Source organism: Sphaerodactylus townsendi, linkage group LG10 (assembly GCF_021028975.2).
Source record: "Sphaerodactylus townsendi isolate TG3544 linkage group LG10, MPM_Stown_v2.3, whole genome shotgun sequence".
NCBI lineage: Eukaryota > Metazoa > Chordata > Lepidosauria > Squamata > Sphaerodactylidae > Sphaerodactylus > Sphaerodactylus townsendi.
The window spans coordinates 84,797,822-84,813,869 of NC_059434.1; the positions used below are offsets into that span (position 1 = coordinate 84,797,822).

General features: G+C 46.9%; 1 protein-coding gene across 2 annotated transcripts in view; it reads right to left on the minus strand.

Moving 5' to 3' along the window:
- The window catches only part of SLC4A11 (solute carrier family 4 member 11), a 124,067-nt gene that overhangs the window by 49,405 nt on the left and 58,614 nt on the right, over window positions 1–16,048 (minus strand). For both annotated transcript variants that reach the window (XM_048508828.1, XM_048508827.1), the window contains exon 6: window positions 2,695–2,818. In XM_048508828.1, the coding sequence (XP_048364785.1) occupies window positions 2,695–2,818 (124 nt within the window). The remainder of the gene's footprint in view (window positions 1–2,694; window positions 2,819–16,048) is intronic.

A 16,048-nucleotide genomic window follows, 5' to 3' on the forward strand; every position in this document is an offset into this window, starting at 1 on the left:
GGTGACAACTGTGAGGTGTCTGAATGGTGTCCTGCAATACCAGCAACATCACCCAGCATGCTTCACTTGCTGGGAGATTATTATGGACCTGTTACTTATGGGGATAACCTGGGGTTGCCAGGCAACTGTGGGACATGGGAGCAGGTGGGTACTTAGGTTTCAGGTTGGAAACAGCCCCAAGTTTGAGAAGGAAGGGGTGGTATATTTATTTATTTATATGTATTTATTTATTGAATTTGTATACCGCCCTCCCCCGAGGGGCTCAGAGCGGTGTCCAACAGTCATATATCTAACATTTAAAATCAGCTAAAAACCATCAATCCCCACTAATTAAAGAACCATAATTGAATAAATTACACAGATTTCAGATGGCCTCAGAAGTCCCCCCCCCCTTTTCTTGTGCCCACGGGAGGCCAGATGTTTATTATATAGCAGATTTTCGATGTTATCCCGGCTGGCCGAATGCCTGGCGGAACAGGTCCGTTTTGCGGGCCCTGCGGAAACTTTGTAAGTCCCGTAGGGCCCTGATCTCACCGGGGAGCCTGTTCCACCAGGTAGGGGCCAGGGCTGTAACGGCCCTGGCCCTCGTAGAGGCCAGCCGGATCGCTTTGGGGCCAGGGATCACCAGCAGCTCCGCCTCCGAGGAATTTAATAAAACAGGAATTCAATAAAATAAACAAATAAATACTGTCTATTCAGACTTGCAGCGGAGAAAATTAATCTCCAGAGTCTCAAACGAAGGTCTTTCACATCACTAACTGTCTGGCCTTTTATTTATTTATTTATTTATTTTATTTGTTCCACTTTTATACCGCCCTCCCCCGGAGGGCTCAGGGTGGTTTACAACATGAATACAGACAAGTGGATAAACAAAATAAAATGCTAAAAATTGATACCAATTAAAATGCAGCGCTCAAAATTCATAACCATTTAAAACCAGATGGCGTTCAACCATTAAAACTCCTCTAACTCCTCTAAGAGGGGAACAGCGGATCTCAGTTGTTAACGGGCACATATCAGCAGCCGGCCTCCCCAAAAGCCCGGCGGAATAACTCAGTCTTACAGGCCCTGCAGAACTCATTCAGGTCTCGCAGGGCCTGGACAGCTGGAGGAAGAGCGTTCCACCAGGCAGGGGCCCTAGTGGAGGCCAGCCGCATCATGGAGGGGGCGGGGATCTCCAGTAAATTGGCCTCTGCTGAGCGCAGAGACCGACGTGGGACCTATGGGGCCAGATGGTCCCTGAGGTATGAGGGTCCCAGACCGCGTAAGGCCTTAAAGGTTAACAACAATACCTTGTTGACAATTCGGAATTCAACTGGAATTCAACAATGTCAGGAATAGAACCTTGGACCTTCTGCATGCCAAACAGGGGTTCTTTTACTAAGCCACAGCCCCTTCCAGAAGGTGAAATCTAGGGCTGGATTCAAGCCCCATATTCCAAATGGTTACAATTCAGGATCTGACCTCCACCCGTTCCGTTCTATATAATTGGATCTGGATGATGCTGGACTTAGGTGGGGCTGAGACAGTTCTGACAGGATAGAGAATACAAAGATGGGGGGGCGTGGGCTAGTCATCAAACAATGGCTAGCAGTCACTAAGACTGAACAGCTTAACACTTTACTAAATCAATAGTGTGGACAAAAAAAATGGGACTGTGAAACAGCTAGTGTCCCGATCTCCACAAGCATATGTCAAAGCACACAATCGTTCGTACTTTCAAATCAATGTAAGCTTCTCTAAGCTAATTAGAAAACCTACAGCGAGCTGCCAGAATACCGTAATTATCTGGTTGCGATGAACCTTCAAGGCTCGTGGGCATGCAGTATTTTCAACGTACATAGGATTTCTCCCCTGGAAAGATATCCTCACAATTCATTTCGGTCCAACCTGAATTATAAGGATGTCTTTCTATGCTTTGGCATACACTTGTGAAGATCGGAGCGCTTAGTTGTTTCACAATCCCATCGGAAAACTTTGCTCATGCTACTGATCTAGCGAATTGTTAAGCTATTCAGTTTTACTGACTGGTAGCCGGCTTTTCAAGATGGCGCCTGGCTGGCTGTGAGGGACGTGCTGTTCTGTAAATATTGAGCTTTCCTTTACTTTCTCCCTCCTCTAACTGTTCATGGAAGCCTTTGTCTTGTTCTCTGAGTGTCTGACTATAATAGTAGAAGACTATTTTTGCTGGCTTATCTCTGTTTGGTCGAATCCCCACTACCGTCTTAGCCAGGTTTCAGAACACAAACTAACCAGGTTTGACCTCCCCAGTCGAATCCCCACTACCGTCTTAGCCGGGTTTCAGAACACAAACAACCTCAAACCTGGTTAGTTTGTGTTCTGAAACCTGGCTAAGACAGTAGTGGGGATTCGACCGGGGAGGTCGTCCCTCAAACCTGGTTAGTTTGTGTTCTGAAACCTGGCTAAGACGGTAGTGGGGATTTGACCTTTGTGGCTTTGGACTGGTAGCCATGGTTTGCGCATGGGTCTCAAGAGTTCTGAGAGAAGCAGAAAGCAGCTTGAATCCAGTGGCAACTTTAAAGGCCCACAAAGAATAAAACTTTATTAGTCTTAAAGGCGCCACTGGACTCAAAACATTTTTCTGGGCGATGCTGGTGAGGGAAAATGTCTTCCCACGAGGCTTTGCACTTGGAGCCACTTTGTAAAGGTAAGTCGAAGTAGGCGAAGTCATACCATTTTGGGAGGGGCAAGCACCAAGATGACGAATCGCACTTCGCAGGAATTCTCCCCCCAGTTCTGGGGCCGCTCCAGCCGGCTGATACAGACGTGGCGTCTCTGAAGGGACTTGATTGTGCAACTGCCAAAGGAGAGAGAAATCTTTGAGTAGTGGGGGGGAAAAAGCAAACCACGGTATAGCAAAGGGGTTGGGATTCATTCTCCCAGATGGCTGGAGTCTTGCACAGTTTGGGGGAGGCCGGTCCAGAAGTTCACAGACCGGAAAACCTTTGCAGAACGAAACAGGGAAAACGTCAACAGGTGCAGAAAACCCAAAACTGTTTGGTAACAGGGTCCTAAACCACAGTCTCCTGCGCAAACGTGTTTCTTTGGAGGAGCGGCACGAAGCACAAGCGGCTAGAATAGACTGTGAAACCAGTTAAAGGAGAACTAACTCCGGGTGACAGCTAATCCACCCTTCCTTTTTCTGCTTTCAAAATGTGTAAAAAGAAGTATTTGTTTGAATTGCTAAAGAACTGGAAACTAGGAAGAACATTCGAAAAGTATCACATTTATCCAATAGCTTCGGGAAGCCCCCACACAGATAAAAAAAATCCACACAGTAGGTCCCCCATACCCTGTTTCCCTGAATATAAGACATTCCCGGAAAATAAGACATAGTAGAGGTTTTGCTGAAGTGCAAAATATAAGGCATCCCCCAAAAGTAAGACGTAGCAAAGTTTTTTGTTTGGCAGCACGCCCGTCGAACAGAATACAGAAATATAAGACATCCCCTGAAAATAAGACATAGCGCGTCTTTGGGAACAAAAATTAATATAAGACACTGTCTTATATTCGGGGAAACACGGTAGTAGGTATTAGTAGCAATAGTAGTAGTAGTAGTAGTAGTAGTAGTAACAATAACAACAATAACAATCCCCACCTCCGGTTGTGCAGAAAAATCTCTAGTTTTGTTTGAAAAAAACAAAGTATTGAAACAACGGAAGTCTGAAACAAACCCTAAACAATAAAAGCCATGTCTGTGCATGTCAGATGCTACAGACAACCCTTATGTTCAAGCACCAGTTCCGGTTGCCATGGTAACCTAAAATGGCACTTGAAGATGTGATGTCACTGTGAGAGGAAGTGGAAATTCAGGGGAGGTACCAGATGAGCTGACCTGAGTTGGGGAAAAGGGGGAGCCACTCACCGGGGGGGGTGGAGGAAGAAGTGAGTTGGATCTAGAATAGGAAGGAGGATGGGGGGTTCTTGCAGGCCTCCAGACAGTATTCCTGATTTCCAAAGGTCAAACCGTTTAAGAACAATTCAGAAATGTTAAATGACAACTGCGCCCATCTAACGTGGCGATAAGAATGACAGAACAAAGGCAAAAGCCCCTCTACCGTATTTTGGAAAAAATTATATTGATTGTTTACTGCATTACACTGAGATGATGAGAATTCCTTTTAAGGCCCTGTTGCAACGTCCCCTTCGTCGATAAATAAAAGTTGCCAGCTGTGAGGTGGGAACCTCTGGGTGATTTGGAAACGGGCCAGGGGCCGGGAGGCGAGACCTCAGCAGGGCGTAATGCCGTGGAGTTCACCCTCCAAAAGAGACATTTTTCTCCAGGGGAACTCTGTGTCGCCTGGAGATAAGATGTAATTCAGGGAGATCACCAGGACTCACCTGGCAGTTGGCAACCTAAAGAGCAAGCTTTCCCAGGACTTGGGACAGAGAGCGCCAAACTTCAGCAAGGCTGCATTTATCCTTCCACACAGATGTCCTTCACTACCATGAAAAAAAGCACCCTTTACAAATCACCCTCGTCCTTGGAGTCAATGGACTTATGCAAAAGAAACTGTCCGGGGAAAACAAACCAAAGGCTGTTGTGGGTTTTCCGAGATGTGTGGCTGCGGTCTGGCCGTTTTTGCTCCTAACGTTTTGCCCGCATCTTTGGCTGGCATTGTCAGAGGCACGTCATGTAAAAAAAAAAAAGAGAGATAGAAAAAGTGCAGAGAAGGGCAACAAGGATGATTGAAGGATTGGAGCACCTTCCTTATGAGGAGAGGCTGCAGCGTTTGGGACTCTTTAGTTTGGAGAGGAGACGTCTGAGGGGGGATATGATTGAAGTCTATAAAATTATGCCTGGGGTAGAAAATGTGGACAGAGATAATTTTTTCTCTCTTTCTCACAATACTAGAACCAGGGGGCATAGATTGAAAATGCTGGCGGGAAGAATTAGGACTAATAAAAGGAAACACTTCTTCACACAACATGTGATTGGTGTTTGGAATATGCTGCCACAGGAGGTGGTGATGGCCACTCACCTGGATAGCTTTAAAAGGGGCTTGGACAGATTGATGGAGGAGAAGTCAATCTATGGCTACCAATCTTGATCCTCCTTGATCTCAGATTGCAAATGCCTTAGCAGACCAGGTGCTCAGGAGCAGCAGCCGCAGAAGGCCATTGCTTTCACCTCCTGCACGTGAGCTCCCAAAGGCACCTGGTGGGCCACTGCGAGTAGCAGAGAGCTGGACTAGATGGACTCTGGTCTCATCCAGCAGGCTAGTTCTTATGTTCTTATGAGATCACCAGGCCTCACCTGGCAGTTGGCAACCCAAAGAGCAAGCTTTCCCAGGACTTGGGACAGAGAACGCCAAACTTCAGCAAGGCTGCATTTATCCTTCCACACAGATGTCCTTCACTACCATGAAAAAAAGCACCCTTTACAAATCACCCTCGTCCTTGGAGTCGCTGGACTTATGCAAAAGAAACTGTCCGGGGAAAACAAAACAAACGCTGTTGAGGGTTTTCCGAGATGTGTGGCTGCGGTCTGGCCGTTTTTGCTCCTAACGTTTTGCCCGCATCTTTGGCTGGCATTGTCAGAGGCACGTCATGTTAAGATGTGTTTCTTTGGAGACGCCAGTCATAGATGTGGGTGAAACGTTGGGAGCAAAAACCACCAGACCACAGCCACGCAACTCAGAAAACCCACAACAGCCAGTTGATTCCAGCCATAAGAGCCAGCATGATGTAGTGGTTAAGAGCAGGTGGATACTAATATGGAGAACCAGGTTTTGATTTCCCACTCCTCCACTTGAGTGGCAGGGGCTTATTTGGTGAACCAGACGTGTTTCCGCATTCCTACATTCCTGCTGGGTGATCTTGGGCCAGTCACAGTTCTCTCGGAACTCTCTCAGCCCCACCTGCCTCACAAGGTGTCTGATGTGGGGAGAGGCAGGGAGATGAGCTTGTAGGCCACCTGGAGTCTCCTTACAGGAGAGAAAGAGGAGGAGCAGTGGCGTAGGAGGTTAAGAGCTCGTGTATCTAATCTGGAGGAACCGGGTTTGATTCCCTGCTCTGCTGCCTGAGCTGTGGAGGCTTATCTGGGGAATTCACATTAGCCTGTACACTCCCACACACGCCAGCTGGGTGACCTTGGGCTAGTCACAGCTTCTCAGAGCTCTCTCAGCCCCACCTACCTCACAGGGTGTTTGTTGTGGGGGGGAAGGGCAAGGAGATTGTCAGCCCCTTTGAGTCTCCTGCAGGAGAGAAAGGAGGGGATATAAATCCAAACTCCTCCTCCTCCTCCTCCTCCTCCTCCTCCTCCTCCTCCTCTTCTTCTTCTTCTTCATATAAATCCAAACTCTTCTTCTTCCTTCGACAGTATATCAAACCAAAGGCCCTCTCTGCATTCTCACTGCAAAGAATTATTTAAGTCTGAAGCAGGTAACAGGTTCTGTTCTCCCTCGCAGGCTTGCCTTTGGGGACTCTCTTCTCCTCCCCACTCTGAACTTTCCAACTGAACCCGCCTTTGGGGAGAATCAACCCCAGCCTGGATATCTGCTGATTATCCCTGCTAAAATACCTGAGCGGTCTATTCCCCGTCTGTTTCTGGCCAACCACCAGCCAGTTCGCAGCATTTCAAGGCATCTTTTAGAAGGAAGCTGTTCTCTCTGAGACACTCCTGTAATAATTCTTGATAAAATCAGGCTTCCCGGAAGATTTAATGATTGTGGATTTTTTTTAAAAAAAAAATAAGAAATTGCCTTGGGGTTTTTTTCAGTTGCAAGCACAGCTAGAGAACTGAGGCATGTCCTGACTTTCGGTGTCCTGCCGTTCTAACTGCTGAAACGGCATTAGTCATAAAACCGAGATTCGTCTCATCGGGGCGACAGCGTGGAAAGTCTACCTTGAATGGTGTTTGATCTGGCTGTGTTTTGGGATGTATGCACCGTATGCAAAAAAAGGCTGAACAAGAGAAACTTAAGCTGTTTAGCCTCAGTCTCAAAGATCTGTATACCAAACACATCTTTTCAATTGCGCTCTCTCTCTCTCTCTCTCTCTCTCTCTCTCTCTCTCTCTCTCTCTCTCTCTCGCACCCACTCCCCTCTTTTTTTTCTGGTTTACATTCTGTAAAACAAGAAAAAATCACAAATATTCTAAGCATTTCACCCAAACAGATCTGGAGGGAAATTCTTTGCTTATTAATAAAACTGTGGCGTTTGAAGCCTCCAATATAAACAGTCATAGAAATAAAGACGAGTTATGAGTGCTAGCATGGTTAATTAAGTACACTTCCTCCATGGAAAATTGATGGTAAAGAACTATGTCTGAAGCCCTCAGGTGCATTCTCTGTGATATTATCTCGTGGGATTGCAACTGGACGCCAGGTCACAGAAGGCCACAGCTCGCCACGCGAAAATGGTCACTTTGGAAGGGCATTCCATGCCTCTCCTTCCCAAACCCCGCCCTCCTTAAGCCCCTCCCCCAAATCTCCAGGTATTTCCCAACCCGGAGCTGGCAACCTTATTTGTGACCATCATCAACCAAAACATTTACTCTCATCTTCTGAATGAGGCCAGAACTTCCCAGAGAAGAAGAAGAAGAGGAAGAAGAGGAGGAGGAGGAGGAGGAGGAGTTTGGATTTATATCCCCCCCTTTCCCTCCTATAAGGAGACTCAAAGGAGCTTACAAACTCCCTGTGAGGTGGGTGTGGCTGAGAGAGCACCAAAGAATGGTGACTAGCCCAAGATCACCCAGCTGGTGTATGTTGGAGCGCACAGGCTAATCTAGTTCCCCAGATTTGGCTCCCCAGCTCAAGTGGCAAAGTGGGGAATCAAACCAGGTCCCCCAGATTAGAGTGCACCTGCTCTTAACCACTATACCAGGGGTAGGGAACCTTTAACACTCAAAGAGCCATTTGGACCCGTTTTCCACGGGAAAAGAAAATACTTGGAGCCGCAAATAATTTTTGACATTTAAAATAAAGATAACACTGTATATATTGGGGTTTTTTACCTTTTACTCCGCTCATTCTGAGAAGCGCATGGATGCATCCACCCTGCTGCCTGCAGGGTGGGCAAGGATGAAGTCGGCGGCTCGGCCTCGCCAGCCGCCAGGAAAGCGCCCGCCCCGCTCCAATGGGGCGGGCAAGAGGGGAAGCCCGCGGCGCATCCCAGCCGGCCATGGGCAGTTGGTGCGTCTGCCCTGCTGCCTGCAGGGCGGGCAAGGATGGAGGCGGCGGCTCGGCTCGTGGAGCCGCAGTGCAAGGGCAGAAGAGCCGCATGCGGCTCTCGAGCCACAGGTTCCCTACCCCTGCACTATACCATGCTGGTTCTTGTCTTATCTCTTCCTCCAGCAGCTGCAGTTTGAAGGTGGGAACTGCCTGCCACCCAAAAATCTCACCTGGCAAGGGCTTAGTCCGCTTGCTTGAAACAGGGGACAGGTGTCCCGTTGAGGAGCAGTGCTCAGAAGAGCCACAGGTGTTGGGTCAAAAAGCCACAAGTCATTCCACAGCCAATGGCCACTGCTATAGCCTGTCCATAAATGAAGAAGGGCTTTTTTCCTGGGGTCCTGAGCAGACAGTTGAAGCATAAGGTTGCCAAGTCCAGATTGGGAAATTTCTGGAGGTTTGGAGGGTGGAGCCATGAAAGGATGGGACATCAAGAGAGAAAGGACCTCAGCAGGATATGACGTCACAGAGTCCACCCTCCGAAGCAGCCGTTCCATCCAGGGGAAACTAAGCTCGGTCCTCGGGCGGTTCTAGGACTCCAGGCTCCACCTGGAGATTGGCAACCCTAGAAATGCCCTTTTTAAAAAAAGGCACGGCTGCTTTCGAGCGGGAACAGCTGCAAAACAGGCGATGCCGCGACAGCAGTTTTCAACCCACTGCGCACTGACATTTCAGAAAGGGGGGTTTATTATCTTATTCTCGTGCGCCACGGGAGCACCGCTGTCCTTGTGCAGCAAATAATGTTTTGCCGCTGCCCGTTCCTAACCCAGAAGGCTTGAGCAGCATAACACGTTTCTCGTTCAAAAAGGTTTAGGAGAAGAGGGAAAGTGTACGTGCTCCAAGTCGGGCTCCAGAAAACAAAGAAAAGGTCCCCGCTTTTGGGGTGCTGTGGGGTTTCTGGACTGTATGGCCGTGTTCCAGTAGCATTCGCTCCTGATGTTTCGCCTGCATCTGTGGCTCGCATCTTCAGAGGATCCCGCTTTTATTTGCGTGCCACATTATTATTATTATTATAGTTATTATTATAGTTATTATTATAGTTATTATTATTATACACATAACAACACAGCACAAGTGTCTGGAATTCATCTCTGAATATCGAGTCCTTCCCAAGGACCTAGGATATTAGAGGTATTTGCGTAGAATGTGTGCAGTTCCTAGAAGTGCTGCTTTCTGCAGCATGTGGACTGATGTTCTGTCCAAGTTTAGGCTTTCCAGATGTTTTTCAAGATTTCTTGGGATTCCTCCTAGAGCACCGACTACTAGTGGGATTACTGTTGTTCTTTTCTGCCACAATCGTTCAACTTCAATTTGTAGGTCCTTGTATTTTGTGATCTTTTCCAGCTCTTTGTCCCCTACCCTGCTGTCAACTGGCACAGCAACATCTATGATCCAAACATGTTTTTTCTCTATCACTGTTATGTCTGGGGTGTTGTGTGCCAGGTGTCTGTCTGTTTGTATTCTAAAGTCCCAGAGTATTTTTGCTTCTTCATTTTCTGTGGTCTTCTCTGGCTTGTGCTCGTACCAGGTCTTGCTACAGGGCAGGCCGTACTTTTTGCAAAGGTTCCAGTGCACCATTGCTGCTAGCCTATTGTGACGTTCGAGATAGTCAGTTTGGGCTATTTTCTTACAACAGCAGATGACGTGCTCCACGGTTATTATTATTATTATTATTATTATTATTATTAGTCTTGTATGTTGCCCTTCCCCTGACGGGACCAGGCCAGCTCACAACATATTTAATACAATAATAATAACAACAACAACAAGGAGGAGGAGGAAGAGTTTGGATTTATACCCCACCTTTCTTTCATGTAAGGAGACTCAAAGGGGTCTACCAATTCCTTTCCCTTCCTCTCCTCACAACAGACCCCTTGTGAGGCAAGTGGAGCTGAGAGAGTTTTTTAGAAGAACTGTGACTAGTCCACGATCACCCAGTAGGAATGTAGGAGTGCAGAAACACATCTGGTTCACCAGATAAGCCTCTGCCACTCAGGCGGAGGAGTGGGGCACCAAACCCGGTTCTCCAGATCAGAGTCCTCCATTCTTAACTGCTACGCTACGCTGGCTCTCGCATAACAACACATAAAACCAATGTAAATACAGATTGAAAACATTTAAAATCATCCCAAGTCTGATGGCACTGATATATACATAACAGAAAAGTTGGGCAGACGTTGCGCGGGCTGACATTTCATGTTGGCGACAACTCAGGTTCCGTCAGCCTCCGTCTTGATATTTCAAATTTTTGCCCCCGCCCCCCCGCAAACGGCTGCTGCACCTGGGGCATTCCGGGTTATTCATTTCGAGATGGAACCAAATTCCGTTGTACCGTTTTTGTAGTACAGACCCAACCCATCAAGTTGTACCCGAAAACCTGCAGAGAAAGACAACTGGGGCGGAAGAGGGATAGAAAGAAGAGCGGCAGGGAGCCCGAGCTGCCCACAAGCCCCAAGGGTCAGAAGCCCCAATGGGATGATTGTGTGAATCCGCTGCCCTAGTGAAGGAACTTGCCTTCCGCTGCCTCAAGAACCTTGGTGTAGTGGTTAAGAGCAGGTGGAGCGTCAGAGTGGTATAGTGGTTAAGAGCAGGTGAATTCTAATCTGGAGAATCAAGTTTGATTCTGCACTCCACCTGAATGGCTGAGGCTTATCTGGTGAACCAGATGTGTTTCCACCAGTGGCGTAGCGTCCATTGGGAAGGGTGGGGATAGGCGCCCCGGGCGGCCGCCGTTGGGGTCACGTGAGGGTGGGAAATCATTTCAATAAAAAAAAATTTAAGCAACAGTTGTCGTGAAGAAGAAGAAGAAGAAGAAGAAGAGTTTGGATTTACATCCCCCCTTTCTCTCCTGCAGGAGACTCAAAGGGGCTTACAATCTCCTTGCCCTTCCCCCCTCACAACAAACACCCTGTGAGGTAGGTGGGGCTAGGAGAGCTCCGAGAAGCTGTGACTAGCCCAAGGTCACCCAGCTGGCGTGTGTGGGAGTGTACAGGCTAATCTGAATTCCTCAGATAAGCCTCCACAACTCAAGCGGCAGAGCTGGGAATCAACCCCGGTTCCTCCAGATCAGAGTGCACCTGCTCTTAGCCACTGCTCTTAGCCACTACGCCACTGCTGCTCCAAGGCCAAGGAGCCCTTCCCCGATACAGCCCCCCTGGGAGTGAGGGCCAAACCAGAAGATGCTTTGGACTGATGTCAGGTCAAAATGTGTGCAAAAATGTGCAAAAAGCTCCGTGCAGACAAGTCCAAAGTCTTAGCTCATAATCTGGCATGCATAACGAGGTAGAAGATCTGCAAAGAACAGCCAACAAACCTTGAATATAACACGGCCTCCTGGCTTTGTTACGGTGCCCAAATATGATTGTGCCTCCTCGTGCAAACTCGTATTTGTTGCAACGAAGGATGCCACATACCCTAACAGGCAGAGAAAAACCCAACCCGTTTATGCGCATCGGACAAATTGTCTAGCTTTGCTGATCATTTTACACTCATGCATATTCACTGGAAGGACTGGAGCGTGAACAGATAGGTGAACAGCTAATGTACTGTTTGCAAAATCTGCCATTCTCAATTTGGTTCTGCGTGTTCAGTGAGTCAGCATTTTCATTTCTAAACAAATGACTCCAAATTTCTGGGAGTCGGCGGGAGAGGAAGTTAGGCATTAATTCTCTGGAAGGTCTTAAAGGCGCTAAAGATCAGACTTTGGGGGAAACAGACTTGACCAGGGGTTTCTAACTCTGGTGCTTCAGATGTTCATGGACTACAATTCCAATCAGCCCCTGCTGGCATGGCCAATTGGTTGATGGGAAATGTAGTCCATGAACATCTGAAGCACAAGAGTTGGACACCCCTGGACTAGACTCCATAGTACACAGGTGTCAAACTTGCGGCCCTCCAGATGTTATGGACTACAGTTCCTATCATCCCTGATGGGAACTGTAGTCCATAACATCTGGAGGGCCGTGAGTTTGACACCTATGCTATAGCATTATACACAACTGAGGTCCCTATCGCCCCAAACCCCGCCCTCCTCAAGCTCCGCCCCCAAACCTCCAGGATTTCCCAACTTGGAGTTGCCAACCATACCTGTAGGGTTGCTCAAACGCTGACAGAAACAACGAGCACTAAAACAAATCCATGCAATACCGATTTTATTAGGGCCAACCAACATGCCTCAAAATACTGCACAAGTGTTCAGGAATTTGAAAGCTTACATAATATTTTGTGTCATTTTGGTTGCCCCTGATAATGGATTTAGATTTAATGTCATTATCTTTGCAGACAGAGAACAAAGAAGAAACATGGAAGAAAAGTTTTTTTCATTTGAATTATAACATAGTCCGATCGAGCGATGTATCTACATGTTTAAATGTCATTAACAAATGGGTGGAACTAACCACCCAAAATGTGTCTACTGTACGAGTCCTTCTACTTATGTTTTGTTATACTTTATATACTCAAACTAGGAAAGAGAAATTCTATATATAGTTAGGATTAACAATATGATGCTCTCAAATAAGGGAGTTATTTTAATTTTATTGTAGTATCTGTAACTGTACCTATTTGCAATTAAGGTTTGAGGTTGTGCGAACTGCACAGTCCGTAATCGGACTGCTAGCAAGTTTCTCCAAACTTTCACCCAACTTCTTTTACGTTTCTTTTATGCTCCCATGTCAAGACTTTTTAAGCCATCTGTTTGTATTTGTTTTAAATTGGCATATTTCTGATGTTTTAATGTTTTATTGTTTAATGTTTTATATTTATTGCATTTAAGCCGCCTTGAGTCTTTGGAGAAATGGCGGGATATAAATGCAATAAACAAACACACAAACAAACAAACTTCTGTAATGTAAGCCCTACCCTTTGGAGCATCAGATAAGTTTTTGCTCTCTTTAGAAAAGTCTTCAGATGGTTGAACAAATCCCTCGGCACACAACCCTTACGGCAACAGAACAATCCCCCGGCATCCAATTCTCTTCCTTTCTGCAATTCGTTGGAAATTTGGAAATGTTCTTGGTGGACAATTACAAGTCATTTAGACAAATCTTGGCTGTGAGGAAAATCCGGAGGCCAAGATTTTTGACCTCACTGGGTGAGAGAGAAAAGTAACATGAAATAAATCAACGAGTCACAGTTGAGTATTCAAAGCTTTGACATTATAGGCTAGGATGAACATGATTTAAAAGCCGTTGAAGCATGGGTTGGTAGGAGTGGGGAGAAATAAGGACAACGGGTGAAATATATTTCTTTGTCCTTCATATAAACTGGACAAAAACAGAGCAATTTTTAAAAGTATTGTGAGATGCCAATAAAACGCAAGGAAATGCCCTGACTAGCAGCAATAATTAACTTTGCCACAACCATCACAATGGAAGGCCACAACAGACAACCTCCAATTAATACAATAGGGCAGCAAACAAAGCCTTTACAGTCTAACGAAGTACATGCCACAATTTATCATCTGTTCTTTGACTATTCTGCCCTTTGAAGAGTTTAAGGTAGAACTCATGGGGGCGGGAAGCCAATTTTACCCTCCATGACAGCCCACAGACGAGAAAAGTGATAGAGCAATCTTTGCCCAACAGTCTGGGACATTAAGAAGAACACAGGAACGGCCCTGCTGGATCAGACCTGTGGTCTATGTGGTCTAGCTTCCTGTCTCACAGAGGTCAAACAGTTCCTGTGGAAGTCAAACGACAGAGAATAGAGACCATGACTTTCCCCTGATAAGAACATAAGAAGAGCCGTGCTGGTCAGACCCATGGTTCGTCTTGTCCAGCATCCTGTCTCACACAGCAGCCAACCAGTGAACTCTGCAGGGCTAGCAATAGGGCACAGAGGCTGAGGACCTCCTCTGATAAGAACACCAGAAGAGTTCTGCTGAATCAGACCCATGGTCCATCTAGTCTATCTTGTCTCACACACGGGCAGCAACGGGACATAGAGGCTGAGATCTTCCCCTGGTAAGAACAGCAGAAGAACCCTGCTAGATAAAACCCATGGTCTGTCTAGTCCCATGTCCTGTCTCACACAGGGGCCAACCAGTGAACCCCGGAGGGCCAGCAACAGGGCATAGAAGCCAAGAGCTTCTCCTGATAAGAACATTAGAAGAGACCTGCTGGATCAGACCAGTGATGGTCCATCTAGTCCAGTGGTGGCGAACCTTTGGCACTCCAGATGTTATGGACTACAATTCCCATCAGCCCCTGCCAGAATGGCAATTGGAGGGGCTGATGGGAATTGTAGTCCATAACATCTGGAGTGCCAAAGGTTCGCCACCACAGATCTAGTCCAACATCATGTAGGGGCCAACCAGTGAACTCCAGAGGGCCAGCACCAGGGCATAGAAGCCAAGAGCTTCTCCTGATAAGAACATCAGAAGAGACCTGCTGGATCAGACCAGTGATGGTCCATCTAGTCCAGCATCATGTAGGGGCCAACCAGTGAACTCTGGAGGGCCACCAACAGGGCATGGAGGCCGAGGCCTGCTCCTAGAGTTGGGACTCAAAGATTGACCTCCTCTGAACATGGAGGTCTATTCTCCTCTGGTTGGGTGTCGAGTCAAAGCCCATTGGTTAATCCTGGCACCACAAACACAGAAGCAACTCCACAACTTGTGACAGAACTCAGATGACTCCGTGACAATCATACTAAAACGTCCTGAGGGAAGAAGAGTGATAATTTTTACGTTAGTCACAAGGCTAGGTTTATTGTACTAACGTTGCTTTATATTGTTTAGAGGGTTTTAGTCTTGGGTCATTATGTTTTTTGTGGTCGCCATCTGTGTTTATTCATGTTGCTTATTTATGATGCTGTGGTTATTGATAGTTTTTTGCTGTCTGTGATGCTATGATTATTGATGTTTTTGCTGTTTATGTTGTTGTTGTTCGCCGCGCTGAGCCCTACAGTGGAGGGCGGGATAGAAATCGAAAAATAAAATAAATAAAAATAAATCAAATAATATGATACGTTGTTTACTCAAACTGAAGTAGTCTGTGACAATGCAGGTGGGTCTCTCAGCTCTGGAAAATTCAGATTCTCTTAACTAACACACATACACACACAGAAACTCCCCCCCCCCCCCCCCCCCAAGTTGGTCTCAGCCAGATTGCCAGTTAAGAGACCAGAATCAGGAGTTTGGAGTTTCGGGGCCAGGAATGCAGGTGCGAAAAACATGCGAGGAAATAAGTTCTCCTCTTCTCTCCAAAATCCCAGGACAGGAAAATAACATCCAATAAAAGAGAATGAAGCTCGAGCAACTCGAGCCAATTGTTGGAACAAATTCTCAGACTGAGAGTGAAATTCTTCCTGGCCGGACGTTTTTTTTTTGCAGCGGGAGACAACAATAGCCGACAACAAAGCACTGACGTCCCCCGTTGTCCTGCCAAAACGGCGTTGGAACATGCCTCGATACCAAACGGCACAACCTGTCTGAAACGGGAATAATAACAATTTCAAAAGATAACTTCCTGGTCCTGTGGGCACAATGGTGTGTGTTCTAGCGCTATCTTACAGCCACCTCAGTTCCGTATGTTTAGGCACAGAGATACAGTCCTAACACACATGGATGCTCAACACCCAAGATGGAACAAAGTGTACTTTTTAAAGAAGATGACAAAGGGCTGGACAGCTCGGCATCTACAGGAAGGACAGCAGCTTGCTGGGGCGTACTGCCCAGGGGGTCATATGGGGTCAAATTTCCCCAGGCTGCGGCCATTTAGTACGGAAAATCGCCCCCCCCCCACTCCTTCCCCCCACCCCAGGTACATACATTGACTTCAAGACTTAAGACTTGTCTTAATGTGATGGTGACTTTGAGATGACCTGGTGCAAAAAAAATGTTGTTTGGTCATGGTG